The following is a 16141-nucleotide window of genomic DNA, read 5'->3' on the forward strand; positions in this document are numbered from 1 at the left end:
ATCATGTGCTGTCCTGTCCTAGCACTGTGATGCTCTATAGCAATCTATTTACTCATTTGTTTCCTCAACTGGAGTGTGAACCATGTTGGCAGGGGCTGTGCTGTATTCACTGCGATGTCCCAAGTGCCCACGAAAGCACTTGTGGCAGAGATCATCATTAAAAAGCATTCCCTCCTCAGGGACACCTGGGTGGCTCAGTCGGTGGAGCTTCCAACTTTGGTTCAGGTCATGATCTCACGGTTCAGGAGTTCAAGCCCCACATCAGGATGTCTGCTGTCAGCACAGAGCCAGCTTTGCACTCTCTGTCTCCCACTGTCTCTGCCTCTCCCCTGCTCATGCCCTCTCTTTCAAAATAAATGAACATTAAAAAAAAAAAAAAAAACACTGCTCCCTCCTCCTGGGCACACAGTTGCAATGCATCTCCCATATGTCTTTGCAGGCAGGTGCAGCCACATGACTGAACTCTGGATGATGGAATGGACACTGGCAATGTTAGGGGCCCCTTCCATGCCTGGTCTACCTCCCTTGAATGATCCACCTGACCGTTTCCCCTTATGCTTAGATGCAGTGGATCCCAAGCACCCCATGGTGGCAAAGTCATGAAAAGATAGAGGCCCAGATCTCCACATGACTGTCTGGAAGAGAGCTGTCCACCAACAACAAGCTTCCATTGTGCTAAACCACCTCAGTATATGTACTGACATATGCTACATCAGTGAGTGCAAACCTGATGCAGTATATTACCTGAGCCAGTGATTAAGTGCTCACTGTGTGCTGGGCACTGTGCTAAATTCCCTATGGCATTATCTTATCTAATCCTGATTACCCTTGAGATAATGACGACAACACATCGGAATAGAGCTCTCACTGTATGCTAGACCTTCTACCTACATTACTCCTTCAATCTTGTCAACCACCTATGATGTAAGTATCTTCTTCAGATGAGGTCCAGGGAGGGTCAGTGACTTTTACAAAGTCGCACAGTGAGAATGTGGCAGAGGGGGATTTGAATTTGGGTCTGTCTGATGTCAGAGCCCACGTCCTTGTTCCTGTGTCATAGCAAGTGCTCGAAACATAGCTGTTGAATGAATGATGCTACCTTCTTGTGTAGCTTACAGTGAGGATTCTGACACCTCAGAGCCATTCAGCCAGCAGGGCTTAGCACCATCCACTCCAGCTCAACCTGAAGCTGCCCATCGTAGCATAGCTTAGAGCCACACATGCCAGCTCAAGATGACCACCACCAAACCATGGCCATGCATTCCTCTGTTCTTCACCAGGCTGCCACTCACCTTTGGCTGTGCTCAGAAATTTTTTGAGGAGGTCTTTCTCCAGTCTTCCCAATTGGGCCAAGGCATAGCCTGCAATGGCCACAGAATACGGCCTCCGTAGGTTCCTGTAGTGGGCTTCAAGATAATCTCCTGCTTTATCCATGCTGCGCTCCAGGCTCTATAAGAAACAGGATTGGTTTCCCTGGTAAGGTGGATATTGCTGCCACAAAGAGCTGGTAAGGATCACACTAATGTCAATTTCTGGGTGCAAAGATGGTTTCTGTCCCTGGTACATATTTGTTTAGGATGTTTTTTTTTCTTTTTTTTTTTTTTGGGGGGGGGCAGGTTTCCAGACATTTTAGTATGCATGAACTGCCTTGTTTCTGAGTAACTCTGATGTGCCTGGGACAGTTTATATACCCAGCAGTGTTTTGGTAACAGTTAAGCACCAGCTCTCCAGAGTGTGTATGGGGCCAGGGGTCTGTTTTATCGCCTGCCAATTACTGTGGTGTAAATCTCCCACTGTGGGCAATTTCAAGCTACCAACGTAATGGCCCTGAACATAAAGGGGAGAATATGTGTCACAGATAGACACTCATGACCTAGCATGACCCAGCTTCAGCACCCCACTGGGAAACCTCTTCTCTAATCATCAGCTTCACAGCTAACACTTACTATATGGCAGTCACACAGGCAATCGCTGAACTTCAGGATCCTATGGGGTTGGCATTATTTTCATCATCATCTCTACTGCACGAATGACAAGATTGAGACCCAGAGAGATGATGGAAGGAGGAAGACATGATGTGCAGCGTTCGTGAACTTTCTTGGTGTAAATATTACCGTGGCCAATTTCAAACCATGTGGAGTCAGTGAATGCAGAGTTGGGGGGAGGGGGGCAGTAGCACAGAAGAAGATAGCATTTCCACCTTATAGGTACATAACCTCGAGATGGATAGATTTGTCATAGATAATGAGGGAGAGTAATAAAACAACCAGGAAGTGATGAGTTTTGAGTGTTTCTTACCTTTGCTTTTAATGCTTAGTGTTTAGTCTAAAGTCAGTTTACATAATTTGCTTGAAAAGAATGATTGTGTTTAACAACTAGCTTGTGAAAGTCCTGGAAGTTTAACGGTTGGCTTTCACGGACTGATCCCAGCACACTTTTTTTTTTTTAATGTTTATTGGTATTTGAGAGAGAGAGAGAGGACAGCAGCAGATAGAGACAGAATAGAAGCAGGCTCCAGGCTCCAAGCTGCAAGATGTCAGCGCAGAGCCCAATACCAGGCTGGAACTCCCTAACAGGGAGATCATGACCTGAGCTGACATCAGAGGCTCAACCGACCAAGCCACCCAGGCACCCTAGTTCCAGCACACTCCTGATCTGCACCCCAGCAATCTGCTTCTGTAGCCTATGCTATGCTCAGTTTTACTGTTGTGGTAGGGCCCCTCCCTAAGGAAAAAAAGCAAAACAAAAACAAAACCTCAGGCAACCTGGCTGTAAGAGTACTTGACATCCCTCATGACCCTGTAACATGATCCCTTGATCAGACTGCATGTTTGTGTGTTACCATATATGGGAGACAAAGGAGTAAAAGATATGTAAAACACTATGCCACCTGGAGTTAGGGGCTCAGTTCTTAGGGTATAAACCCAACTGAGCCTGCTGGCACGAATAAAGTTGCTTCCTGGAAAATAAGCCTCTATGTCACGACTCTCTCTGCAAGAATCCTGCTACAGTGTTGCCATTTTGTAGAAGAAAATGTTGGTGCCTTGCAGCAGAAACTAATCCTTTCCCAGCTGCCCAGCTTCCCTGCCCAGCTGCCTGTTCTCCATCTACTCTTGACTTTTGCAGAAACTTCGGTCTTTCATTCACTCGGCCACAGTGGAAGCAGCCATATTTGCTCAGTAAGACCTACTTCCTGGCCTCAGCTGATTGGACCAGGTATGACCACCTGACCCCGGGTGGGCCAATCAGAATTTCCCCTATGGGTATCTGAAAGCTCTAGGTTTGGTCTGGCTATTTCCCCAAGGAAGGCAGCCAAGTTCTGCTGGGCAGGCTGGGTGGCAGGGAGAGAGGAATTATTGGGCCCAGAACGGCCTGGGTCCCTCTGAGGCCCTAAAGTCAACAGCCCTGTCCCCTCTATCTTGAGTCCGATGAAGGGAGGGGCAGCTGCCTGAGGTAAAATCCTGGGCTCTCCACCTTGGCAAGTTAAGGTCAAACAAACCACTCTCAAACCCCAGGACAAAGCAGAGGGAGTAATTGCAGAGACTCTGGGGAGTCCACCTTTCTAAGCTTCTCTGCTTCAGAACCAAAACCAGAGGAAAAAGAGACAGCCGTGAGCCAATATTTGTAATCATTTCCTTTTTGGGTCATGGGCCCCTTGGAAAATTTCCTAAAAGATCTCCTGAACTAAGAGAGTAGCCTTGATGTGTTCTTGGGTCTGAGTTGTGCCTTTTCTTCAGGGACGCAGCAAGGTATGCTGCACTGATCATGTAGCAGTGATGGGGAAAGCAGGCTGGGGGGGCTTTTGTTGAAATTGGCTGACACTCTCTGGACAGGGTAAAGCAGGCAGAAAGGACCCATTCTTTGATCTCTTTCTGTCTTAGTTTTCTCCTCTGTAACCTGGGGATAAGAAGAGTAGCCTACGTCTCGGACTCTTAGAAGGATTGTCGGACTTAGCATGTGCAGCACTTAGATGAGCATCTTAGTTAACTGCTCAAAAAATGCTGGGAATTATTATGGTTTTATGGGCATTATGGCTGCTGTGGTGGCTGCTATTACACTGGGAGGACTGGGAATCACCTAATGTAACACCTCACCCACCAAAGTGATGTGCCGTGGGTAGGGAGGCGAGAAGGAGAGGGTGGGTGGACACTTACGTTGAACCGATCATTGCAAATATCTTTAGCCGCTTCCAATGCAATGAGAACAAAGGCTGTGAGGGACACATCCTTCTCCTTATTCTCCTGGTAGCCACCCTAGAATGGGAAGCGGGAAATAAGGATAGTATCACCACTATGTCCCCACATGCTGACCAAACCTCTTGTAGGGTCAGCAGGTCAAGGCACAGGTGAGTCTCTCCTCAGTGTCTCCCTAGGTGGGCCACACTCTTCAATATTCACTCATTCAGCAATTGTTGCTCATGCTGTGGAAAAGATGGTGGGTAAGAACCCAACACCAGTCCCACCCCCACAGTGCTCCCCATCTAGTAGGGGAGACAGACATGAACCAATTAGCTCACCAGTAGACATATCGTTACAAATAGGTGAGTGCGGTGCAGGAGGAGAAGTGGATGTGGCAGTGAGGTTGGAAAGTGGGAGTGTGACTCAGTTGGGGAGATCAGGAAAGATTTCCCTGCAGGATGACCAGGGTTGGCATGCCAGACAGGGAGAATAGCATGTGAAAGGCCCTGTGGCTGGATAGAGCAAGGCTCCTTTCAGTACAGATGGCATGTGGATGGGGGTAGGGGGATGGTGTGAGATTGGAAGTCTGAAAAGTCAGGCTAAGGCAGTGATTCCCCACCTTATGCATGCATCAGCATCATATGGTGGGGGGTGGGGGGCTTGTAGCAACTGATTCCTAGGCCCTCCTCCTGAAGTGTCTGATTTCTGAATCTCGAGTCCAGCTTTGAGAAAATACATTTCTAACTAATTTGAAGGTGATGCTGATACTGCTGCCCTGGAGACCACATTTAGAGAACCACAGCTGTGAGTTGTTCTATATTTTCTGAATGAAGGGGGAGGGACTTCTGTTTTGCACTAGATTCTGAAGGCCTCTAGTCTTTCACATGGAATAGTGACACTCTCAGCCAAAGGGCTAGCCTTTCTCCTGTCTATCCTGTGACTACAGCCACCCTTCCCCCCAGCCTGCCCTAAACCCTTGCCTCTTACAGTCATTTCTTGGTCAATTACGGGCGAATCTTCCTGGAAGACCCCGTCGGGTTTCTGCCTCTGCAGGATCAGCCATCTGACAGCTCCACAGATGACATCGGCCTGAATGACAATGAGATTGGCTGCCAGAGAGAAGACCTTGACCACGTAGGCTGTCAGCCTGTGGGCGGCACAAAGCGTCACCCAATCGCCTCCGGGATCCAGAGACTGCCATTCCAGGAAACCAATGAGCAGAGAGGGGCGGGGCCTACAGGCTGGCCCAGCTTCCCCACCCAAGTCAGGCGCCAGCCTAGCCACAGGGGGCGCTTGATGTCCACAGGCCACGTGGCAGCTCAAGGTGGGCGGTTCATCTGTGTGGGCTGAGGGTCCATAGCATAGGGCCCTTCGGGCGAGACCTGGCGGACCACCCAAGGCTGCTTTGCTCAGTGGGGTGCCAGACCACTCACCAGGTGCTGGCTTTCCGATTCTGGAAGGCCGCAAAAGCCGAGTTGTCTTGTCTGAAGGCCAGCTGCTGGGAGTACCCTGCAGGGAAGCCAGAAGTGTCTCCAGAGGAGCAGGGGCTCAGTGGAGGGGCTCAGGGGACAAGGATTCTCTGAGGGGGGAGACAGGGGTTCAGGGAGGAATGAGGGGGCTCAGGGCTGAGCAGGGAAGTCTGCTAGAAGAGCGGAAGGGGCTTCTAAAAAGGGAAGGAGTTCTCAGAGGAGAGGGGTTCAGAGAGGCGAAAGACCTCAAGGGGGTTCAGGGCAAGGGGGCCTCAGTGAGAGAGGGAGTTCTAGAGGGCTCAGAGGGGCTCAGGGTCTCAGAGAGGGCAAAGGTCAAGGGAGGTCTTTGAAAAGAAGGGATCCTGAAAGGGGAGGAGCTTAGAGGAAGGGCGTGGCCTGGAAAGGGGCCTGGGTCTCAGGGAGGACCCTGCTCTGGAGGTAGCTGGAGCAGAGAGGGTCTCCCAGGCAGACCCACCCTTTTTGATGAGCTGCAAGGCTTCCTTTCGCTTTGTGGGTCCCAACTTGTCCCACTGGTCCGTTTGGTCCAGGTAATGGACGGCAATGACCGTGCGCGACATGCTTTTCATGTTCTGCTCCCCGGAGCCCGAGGGGGTCACGATGAGGTTTTTCAGTCGCTCCGAGTCAATGGCATCCTCAGTCAACTGAGCCACCGGGGTCCCTGCAACCCAGCAGGAGGACAGGGCTCAAGCAACTCACCCACCATGGGGTGGCGTGAGAAGGGGCAGGGCTGTCCCCAGCGATCCCAGGCTCCAGGCAGCCAGTGCCAAAGAGGTCATGGGTAGTTGGGGGCTGAGGGGACGTGATGGTAGGAGGTACGAGGCGGGGTAGGGGAGTGGGGAGGGTGTCAACATTTGTAGGGAAGGGGGTCTTATGCTTCACAGAAATCTGCTCCCTGAGCCTCTTGTCACAAGTGGCAAATTAATTCCAGAACAATCGTCACCAATACTTAGATCATGCTTCATGCTGTTGCCAGGCGCTGTTCTAGAGAAACATCATACAGTATCTCATTTAATCCTCTCAACAAGCCTTTGATATAGGTACTATTATTCACCCCATCACAGATGAGAAAACCAAGGGTCTCTCCCCAAAACCTTACAGCTTACAGGTTACAAGGTGGTTTTCCAGGAACTTCTTTTCCCTTCTGGCTCCAGTCGTCCAACTCAGGCAATTAGTTCCAGAATTTCCTGCTCTTGAACTATACTGTTGCTCATTTAAGCTTCTCTGTCAGCAAAGGCTATTTGCTGAACTAAATACTGCCTGGAACCCTCTATAAAACAGATCAGGGAGGTGGCCTGCTGTTCTAGCTGTAGTGGAGGCAGGGGACGCACGGTAGTATATACACCCAGAATTCGGAGAAATTAGGTCCCCTTCTCCAGAGCTGTGCCTTCCTGGGCGAGGGTCAGTGGCAGCTCACCTTGCAGGAGGATCCTGGTCTCTGAATCTGTGTCTGGTACCTGGTCACGGAGGTTTGTGGCGTGGATCTCTGCTCGCTGCACTCCGTCTGCCAGTGGAATGGGAGGGACCCGTGGCGTCACCCTCTCCCACAAGGCCCTGCCTCTCCCCCTACCCCCGACCCTCCAGCTTTCAACCCTTCTGCTGTGGCTGACTCACTTCTGCCCCGGTTTTCTGGATCCAGTGTGTGAACGGCCACAGTTTTGTCGACTCTGATCCCTTCAGGCTGAACAGTGTTGGGATGGGATGGGGGAGGGGGAAGTCAGGTGAATAAAAGAACAGACACAGCTGATCAGCAGGGCATAGGCACGATGGCATCACCCATCCTAGTTCTGTGACTGGGAGTCAGTTTACCCCCACTGCCTCTCAAACGTCCTTAAAATAAAAGAATGTGCATAAAGTGCTGAGTACAATGCCTGGCACTTAGTAAGCGCTCAGTTAAACTAGGGGCTATCTTATTATCAATGTCCCAAGTGAAGCTCTCCTTCCATGCTGGACTGCTGCTGTTTGTGCCCTTCCATCACACATTCTCCTTGAAGCTGGTACTAATGCACACATTTTCCTTTGGAGACCCAGTCTCCTCCATGGCATGCTGGTAAACATTTGATAGCCATCTCTCCAGGAAGAAAAGATCCTGATTTGTGGCACTGGCAGTTTCCATCCTGCGAACATCCCTGCCACGGTAGATTTCAAGCTACCAGCATCAGAGGGTGCAGAATTGGGAGTTGTGGACACACTGGCTCTGGGGAGCCTTGTGCAGGCTCCAGCGCCCTCTTGGGTTTCTTCCCATTGGTGCCACACTGGGACCCCTGTTAAAGGGATAATTAAGATTGTGCTCCTGGGGGTGCCTGTGCGGCTTGGTGGAAAAGCATGGGACTCTTGATCTTGGGGTTGTAAGTTCAAGTGCCACACCGGATTACTTAAAAATAAAATCTTGGGTCGCCTGGGTGCCTTAGTTAAGCGTCTGATTTCAGCTCAGGTTATGAGCTCACAGTTCATGAGTGAGCCTCATGTCGGGCTCTGTGATGACAGCTCAGAGCTTAGAGCCTGGAGCCTGCTTCAGATTCTCTGTCTCCTTCTCTCTTAGCCCCTTCCCTGCTTGCACTCTGTTGTCTCTTTCAAAATATATAAATATTTTTTTAAAACAGAAAAAAATAGGGGTGCCTGTGTGGCTCAGTCGGTTGAGCATCCGACTTTGGTTCAGGTCATGATCTTGCAGTTCGTGGGTTCAAGCCCCGCATCAGGTTCTGTGCTGACAGCTCAAAGCCTAGAGCCTGCTTTGGATTCTGTGTCTCCCCTCTCTCTGCCCCTTCCCCACTCATGCTCTGTGTCTCTCTCTGTCTCTCAAAGATGAATAATCGTTAAAAAAATAAAAAATAAATAAAACCTTTTTAAAAAATTCGAGTTTGGTTCTAGTAAAGTCAGGAAAGAAATATTATGGTAAATTCTGGTTTGAGTATAAATAAGACATCTCACTGTAACATAACACTGTGAGTTTTAAAGCATTTGCTTTTCAACGTTTCAATATTTTTTCAATTACTTTAACTTTTTGGGGGAAAATTAACCACCAAACAATTTCAACTATTAAAAACAGACACGTGGATGGGAGCCTTCATTTTTCCATTAGCTTCAGGCTCCAGTTATGGTTTGACTTGGCACTGTCTCTATTTAAAATTTGATCTTTTGTTCATCACAGGTTTTTTAGCATTAATTTTGATTCCTTACAATATTGCGTTAAAAGATTGTTGCCCTCATGACCTCACCTTTGCTTGAAAATATTAATAAAGATGATAGGAGCCTTTTATTTTTTATTTAAAAAAATTTTTTTTGATGTTTATTTTTTATTTATTTATTTATTTTTTTAATATATTTTTTTAATTTTTTTTTCAACGTTTATTCATTTTTGGGACAGAGAGAGACAGAGCATGAACGGGGGAGGGGCAGAGAGAGAGGGAGACACAGAATCGGAAACAAGCTCCAGGCTCTGAGCCATCAGCCCAGAGCCCGACGCGGGGCTCGAACTCACGGACCGAGAGATCGTGACCTGGCTGAAGTCGGACGCTTAACCGACTGCGCCACCCAGGCGCCCCTTTGATGTTTATTTTTGAGAGAGAAAGAGACAGAGTGTGAGTGGGGGCAGGGGAGGGGCACAGAGGGAGGGAGACACAGAACCCAAAGCAGGCTCTGCGCTCCCCACTCAGTGCAGAGCCCAACACAGGGCTCAAACTCATGAGCTGTGAGACCATCACCTAAAGTCAGATGCTTAACTGACTGAGCCACCCAGGCACCCCAGTCACCCGCAGGCTTTATTTTTATTTATGACTTGATCTAGTATTATTTTTGAGAATGTTCATCACTAAGAAAGTGTAGAAATGTAACTGTTCCTCACTTACTCACCCTAATCCTGGCCTTGCTTCCAATCTTGCAGGACTCCCAAGCATCCTAAGCTGGACACTGGACACTCTTGGTGTCTCAGAGTCAGTGTCTCCAACCTGGGTTGACAGCATGGGGAGACAGGAGCCTCTCCCAAAGGACAAGGGACTGCAGGTGCCCCAAGGACTCACCACGACCTTCAAGAGTTTCTTGACACCATCCATGAGTAAACGATTGTCGACAGCAGCCTTGACCTCCACCTCATGTAGACCGACCTTCAGAGGCACGAGGAGAAAAGGCACGGCTATTGAGGACTTGGCTGGGATTTCCAGAATCTGCTGATAGGGTTTCTTGGCGGTGGCCAGGCTGCAGAAGGCTGGGTTGTAGATCAGGGTCACCCTCGCCTGCCAGGGAAAGAGTATCAGTCAAGGGGCATGTGCCATGGTTCCCCCCCACACCTGCCATCTTCCAAGCTCTCCACCATACCTCTGCCCCCGCGGGAACCCACCCTGAGCTCCCCAACATCCTGGTAATTGTAGAGAACGGCCTGGATCTCCACTTGCTCATTGCGCACGACAGAGTAGGGTAGCCGCAGGTCGATGAAGAAGTCTTGCATCACCGTGACCTCATAGGGGTCAGCCACGCAGATCCCTGCCCAGGAGTGGAGTGTCAAGGGAAGGAGGTGGACAGGCTCTCAGTGCTTACCCCTGACTGTGGGAGCTGTGTCAAGCTCAGCCTGTGTTTGTGCAAGGCCAGGGGCTAAACAATTGTACAGGTGACACATTACCGATAGTGGTGGCAGCTGAGAGTCACTGTCATGTACGGTTTCCATTTTCTTCTTGTAGTTTTACTCACAGGTAGGTGTGCAGGGGGAAGGGCTCGAGCACACCCGAAGGGTCCATACCTGGGCTCTCCAAAATGGTAGCCTGAGCTCTCTCTGGTCCCTGGGCACCTGGAATGTGGCTAGCTCAGAAAACTTTTTAACACATGTTTGGAACAATTTGCATATGCCAACCTACCTTTTCAGCTGTACATTTTGCAAATCCTACAATACAGATCAAAGTATTTCCAGTGAAAGGCTAGGGGCGCCTTTCCACTGACTGGCTCAGTCAGTGGTGGTGTGATTCTTGATCTGGGGCCATGAGTTCAAGCTCACGTGGGGTGTGGAGATGACTTACAAATAAAATTAAAATCTTAAAAAAGAAAAATGGTAGCACCCTCATTGAAACGTTCTGCAAGTATAAATATATGGTACATCAAAGGCTTAGTATGATCAAGTAAATGTATCTTTCATAATTTTGAGGTATTAATAGGTTATTCTCAAATATGAACAGATGGTTATAACATTATTATGAGTCTGATGATGCTTTTTTCAACATATTTTTCAACATATTTTTTAACATATTTACCACATGTTGAAAGAATAATGTTTTGGAGACATCTGGTTAAAAAAATGTACAATAAAATTGATGTCACCTCCTCTTTTTTTATGGGGCTACCAGAAGATTTAAAATGACATGCATCATATTTCTGGTGGACAGTGCTGATCTACAGGAGTGAAAATGACTGCAAAAGCGATGGTTAATTTGTGATTCAACAGCTACTAGGCTATATTCAAGCACTGGGTTGATATAAGCAAAATGTGCAAAAGCTTTATCATATTGAAATGTTACACTAAAAAAATAAATAAAAATAATGTTGCACCAAAGGTGTATTAAAATTTGGGGCACCTGGGTGGCTCAGTCGGTTAAGCGTCCGACTTCAGCTCAGGTCACGATCTCGCGGTCCGTGAGTTCGAGCCCCGCGTCGGGCTCTGTGCTGACAGCTCAGAGCCTGGAGCCCATTTCAGATTCTGCGTCTCCCTCTCTCTCTGCCCCTCCCCCGTTCATGCTCTGTCTCTCTCTGTCTCAAACATAAATAAACGTTAAAAAAAATGCTACACTAAAAAAATAAATAAAAATAGTGTTGCACCAAGAAGTGTATTAAAATTTGGAGCACCTGGTTGGCTCAGGTGGTTAAGCGTCTGACTCCTGATTTCAGCTCAGGTCATGATCTCCAGGTTCCTGAGTTGGAGCCTGGCCTCAGGCTCTGAGCTGATGGTATGGAGACTGCTTTGGATTCTCTTTCTCCCTCTCTCTCTGCCCCCTCCCCACCACTCTCTCTCAGTCTCTCAAAAATAAGTAAATATTTTTAAAATGCAGTTGAAAAAGAAATATATTATAATTTAATAATTTTTGTGTGTCTGTATTCTTCAGTGTTGAAAAAAATAGAGACTTGAACAAAATCCTTATTTGCTAACCTACAGTCATTATTCATCATTCTCGGGGGGTCTGTTATAGTCACGGGAGGTAGTTATCATTTCTTATCTACTATTCATTTTTACATTTTTTTAATGTTTATTTATTTATTTTTTTTCCTTTTTTTTTCAACGTTTATTTATTTTGGGGACAGAGAGAGACAGAGCATGAACGGGGGAGGGGCAGAGAGAGAGGGAGACACAGAATCGGAAACAGGCTCCAGGCTCTGAGCCATCAGCCCAGAGCCCGACGCGGGGCTCGAACTCACGGACCGCGAGATCGTGACCTGGCTGAAGTCGGACGCTTAACCGACTGCGCCACCCAGGCGCCCCAAATGTTTATTTATTTTTGAGAGGCGGAGCTGGAATGGGGGAGGGGCAGAGAGAGGGAGACACAGAATCTGAAGCAGGCTCCAGGGTCTAAGCTGTCAGCACAGAGCCCGACGCAGGGCTCGAATCCATGGACCATGAGATCATGACCTCAGCCAAAGTCAGACACTTAACCAACTGAGCCACCCAGACGCCCTCCGCTCCCTGTTTTCACATCCTATATATATATTTAATGTTTATTTATTTTTGAGACAGAGAGAAACAGAGCATGAATGGGGGAGGGGCAGAGAGAGAGGGAGACACAGAATCTGAAGTGAATCCAGGGTCCGAGCTGTCAGCACAGAGCCCGACATGGGGCTCGAACTCACGGACCGCGAGATCGTGACCTGGCTGAAGTCGGACGCTTAACCGACTGCGCCACCCAGGCGCCCCTATTTTCACATTCTTAAAGCCAGATTTAATTTACTCTGGTGGGTGAAAAATCAGCTTTTGCACCACAAACAGGAGACTACCTCCAGGGAAACAAAACAGTTTTGTTTTGTTAAATACTGGCCAGCTCACGTTGTGCCTGCAGAAAGCAGACCTGCTCTCTCCTTGCTAATCCAACTCAGTCAAGACCTACAGAGGAGAGGAGGACATCCTTGCACCAGACTTAGCTTTTCCCTTGAACAAGCTGGAAGGAGCGAGAGAGAACCACACACAGAGTGACCTCTGACACACCATCCGTGTTATGTTTGAGGCAGAGAAACGCCTACCCTCCGTGACCCTGGAAGGACAGCTACATGTCACCGCATGTTGGTCCAAACCCATGGAAGGTACATCACTGAAAGGGAACCCTAGCTTTTGACTGAAGTTGATGATAATGTATCAGTGTTGTCCCAGAGATTTTGGCAAAGGTACCACCTAATGCAAAAAAGGGTTAGAGATGGGAATTGGGGGGAATTGAGGAGTGAGTGGTAATTCTCAGTTGTTTCTGTAAACCTAAATTGTTTAAGAAAACCCATTAATTAGGGGCCGCTGGGTGGCTCAGTCGGTTGGGCGTCCAACTTTGGCTCAGGTCATGATCTCACAGTTCATGAGTTTGAGTCCCGCGTCAAGCTCTGTGCTGACAGCTTGGAGCCTGGAGCCTGCTTCAGATTCTGTGTCTCCCTCTCCCTGCCTCTCCCCGCTCATGCTCTGTCTCTGTCTCCCTCAAAAATAAATAAACATTAAAATTTTTTTTAAGAAAACCCATTAATTAAAAAAAAAAATCAACCAGGGCACCTGGGTGGTTCAGTCGGTTAAGCATCCAACTTCAGCTCATGTCTGATCTTATGTTTTGTGAGTTCGAGCCCCACATCTGGCTCTGTGCTGACAGCTCAGAGCCTGGAGCCTGCTTCAAGTTCTGTGTTTCCCTCTCTCTGCCCCTCACCTGCTCGAGATCTCTCTCTCTCAAAAAAAAAATTTACAAAAATAAAATATGTTTGGCTTCAATAATGACTCACACTCATCGAACATCTGTAATGTGCCAGGCACCATTTTAAGGGCTCCACACGTATTAACTCAAAAAACTCTCCGCACAACACTTTGAGTGGCTACTATTTGCATTATACCTGTTTTATGGATGCACACAGAGAGGGTGAGTAACTTGACTCAGGCCACACAGCTGCCTAGTGGACGACCTGGGATTTGAATCCAGGCATTTAAGCTTGAGAAGCTCCCTGCTTGTAACTCGGCTGACTCTTTGCATTCATGGTATCTCAGGAGTCTAAAATTTCCAAGTTCCACTGGTAACCATCCTAAAATATAAATTCTGAACCTCTAAGATGGCGTTCCTGAAAGGTTCATCCCCTGGTGATCTTGGGCAAGTGACCTGCCTTCCCTAGCTTCAGTATCCTCATTTGTCGGAGAATAAATGTACCAACCTCAGAGGGTTCTTGTGAGCACTGAATGAGATAATGTGTTGGGAGTTAAAAATGGTACCAGGTAAAGGGCGTCTGGGTGGCTCAGTCAATAAGCATCTGACTCTTAGTTTCGGCTCAGGTCATGATCTCGGGGTCTCGTGAGTTCGAGCCCTGCATTGGCCGGTAGCTCAGAGCCTACTTGGGATTCTCTCTCTCTCCCCGTCTCTCTGCCCCTTCCCTATTCATGCTGTATCTCTCTCTTTCTCTCTCTCAAAATAAATAAATAAACTTTAAAAAAATTGTACCTGGTAAAACACAGCGTCCAACATGAGGCTCAAACTCATGAACCGTGAGATCGTGATTGGAGCCTAGTTCAGACGCTTAACAGACAGAGCAACCCCAGCCCCCTAACATACCTCCCTTTTAATGTTTCAATATTTTTTCACCTACTTTAATGCTCGGCGAAAAAATTAACCTTTAAAATGTACCTAAATCAGGCATGGGGGGGGGCGGTGGGGCGCACTCATTTTCACTCTTGCCTCAAACTCTGTGATGGCTCAGCTCAGTGCTGGCTTCTATTTACAATGGAGACATTTTGTTCATCATGGATTATTATATATATATTTTTTTGCATTCACATTTTGTTTTCAAAATGATCTCAAGAACATATTACTCATCTGGGCTTAAAGTTATCGCCTCCCTCTCCTCACCATGCTCCCAGGCCTGCCCGAGACCACCCCTATTAGGCCAGGGCCTCCCAGCTCCCTGTGTCAGGTCCCCAGCCTCCTGGTTACCTTTCTTCTTTTCTTTTTTCTTTTTTTTGCCAGGTTTCACAATCCGACCACCGATGTTCCAATAATACATTTCATCCTGCTACCTCCTTCATATTTTCTTAATGGATTTACCCATCACCCTGTCAACACCACCCCTTAAGGGTGTTTGTTGTTGCAAATTATTCTGTATGATAGTACAATGGTAGACATATGTCCTTATATCTGTGTCCAAACCTGTAGATCGTACAACACTGAGAGTGAACACTCATGTCAATGATGAACTTGGGGTGACGATAGGCGTGTCAGTGTCACGAATACACCATGCTGGTGAGGGATGCTGATAGTGCATGTCTGCACGGGGCAGACTGTGTGCATCGGGGGTGGGTAGACTGGATGTATGTGGGAACTCTCTGTACCTTCCCCTCAATTTTGCTGTCAACCTAAAACTGCTCTCGAAAGAAAATCTATTTACAAAAAGCGCTGACTCGTCACCCACAGAGCAGGATCTGACACCCCCACTTGTCACCTGGGAGCAGTGTGTCAGCCACCAAGAAACAGGGGATCTCTCTGGATGGGATGAGAAAATGCCCAATGGCCCTGGGATCCCTGACTCGTGAGCATGGGGCCACCACCTTCTCTCACCTTTCTTGTTCGACAAGCTCACCGCCAGAATCTCCCAGGTGGTGATGGAGTCTTTCAAAAATATATTCATGGTCTTTGTGGAAATCCTGGATGGAGGAGAAGTGGGGGTATTAAAAAGAGGCAGGTGTCAGGGGCCTGGGGGGAGAGCTGGTGTGGAGGGGCCTCAAGGGGCAGGTTGGAGGGAGGAGTGGGGGCTGGGCACACGGAGGGAGCCTGACTCTTGATTTTTTTTCTAGGCTGGGTTGTGGGGTTGCCCAGTGATTCCAGAAAAGAGAGGCATGGGTGCATGCAAACGAAGTGGTCCAGATGGGGCCGCTATAGCAGGTGGCCTGGGGGTGGGGGGGTTAATGTGGGGGGGTGTCTCAGCCTTACCCATCTTTCTCAGGTTCACTGAGTTCCTCTATGCGCCACAGCCAGCTCTCAGGGAACTGGCTTCGGGAAATGATTTCCTCTTCCGGGATTATATCCTCATCCAAGTCACCTGGGAGGCACGGGTGAGGAGGAGACAAATCTGGGTTGAGAACAGACCCATTTCTCCACTGTCCCCAGAGATACTTATCTCTACACATCTCTGGATTAACTTTATAGTTAATAAACTTTATAGTTTATTTGATTTTCTTCCTGACCTTTTTTTAATGCCCCTTTCATTTTCTCTTTGTTGGGAATCAGGCTCCTCTCACCTTTCCTTTTTCCAGGGTTCCTTCAATGAACAAATGAAAACACA

At 48.1% G+C, this 16141-nt stretch overlaps 1 protein-coding gene across 1 annotated transcript in view; it reads right to left on the minus strand.

The window, feature by feature from the left end:
- LOC123605204 (complement C3-like) overlaps nucleotides 1–16141 on the minus strand; it is a 59193-nt gene that overhangs the window by 34371 nt on the left and 8681 nt on the right. The window contains exon 4 of the mRNA XM_045491754.1: nucleotides 15790–15898. Within this exon, the coding sequence (XP_045347710.1) occupies nucleotides 15790–15898 (109 nt within the window). The remainder of the gene's footprint in view (nucleotides 1–15789; nucleotides 15899–16141) is intronic.

Source organism: Leopardus geoffroyi, chromosome A2 (genome assembly GCF_018350155.1).
Source record: "Leopardus geoffroyi isolate Oge1 chromosome A2, O.geoffroyi_Oge1_pat1.0, whole genome shotgun sequence".
Lineage (NCBI taxonomy): Eukaryota > Metazoa > Chordata > Mammalia > Carnivora > Felidae > Leopardus > Leopardus geoffroyi.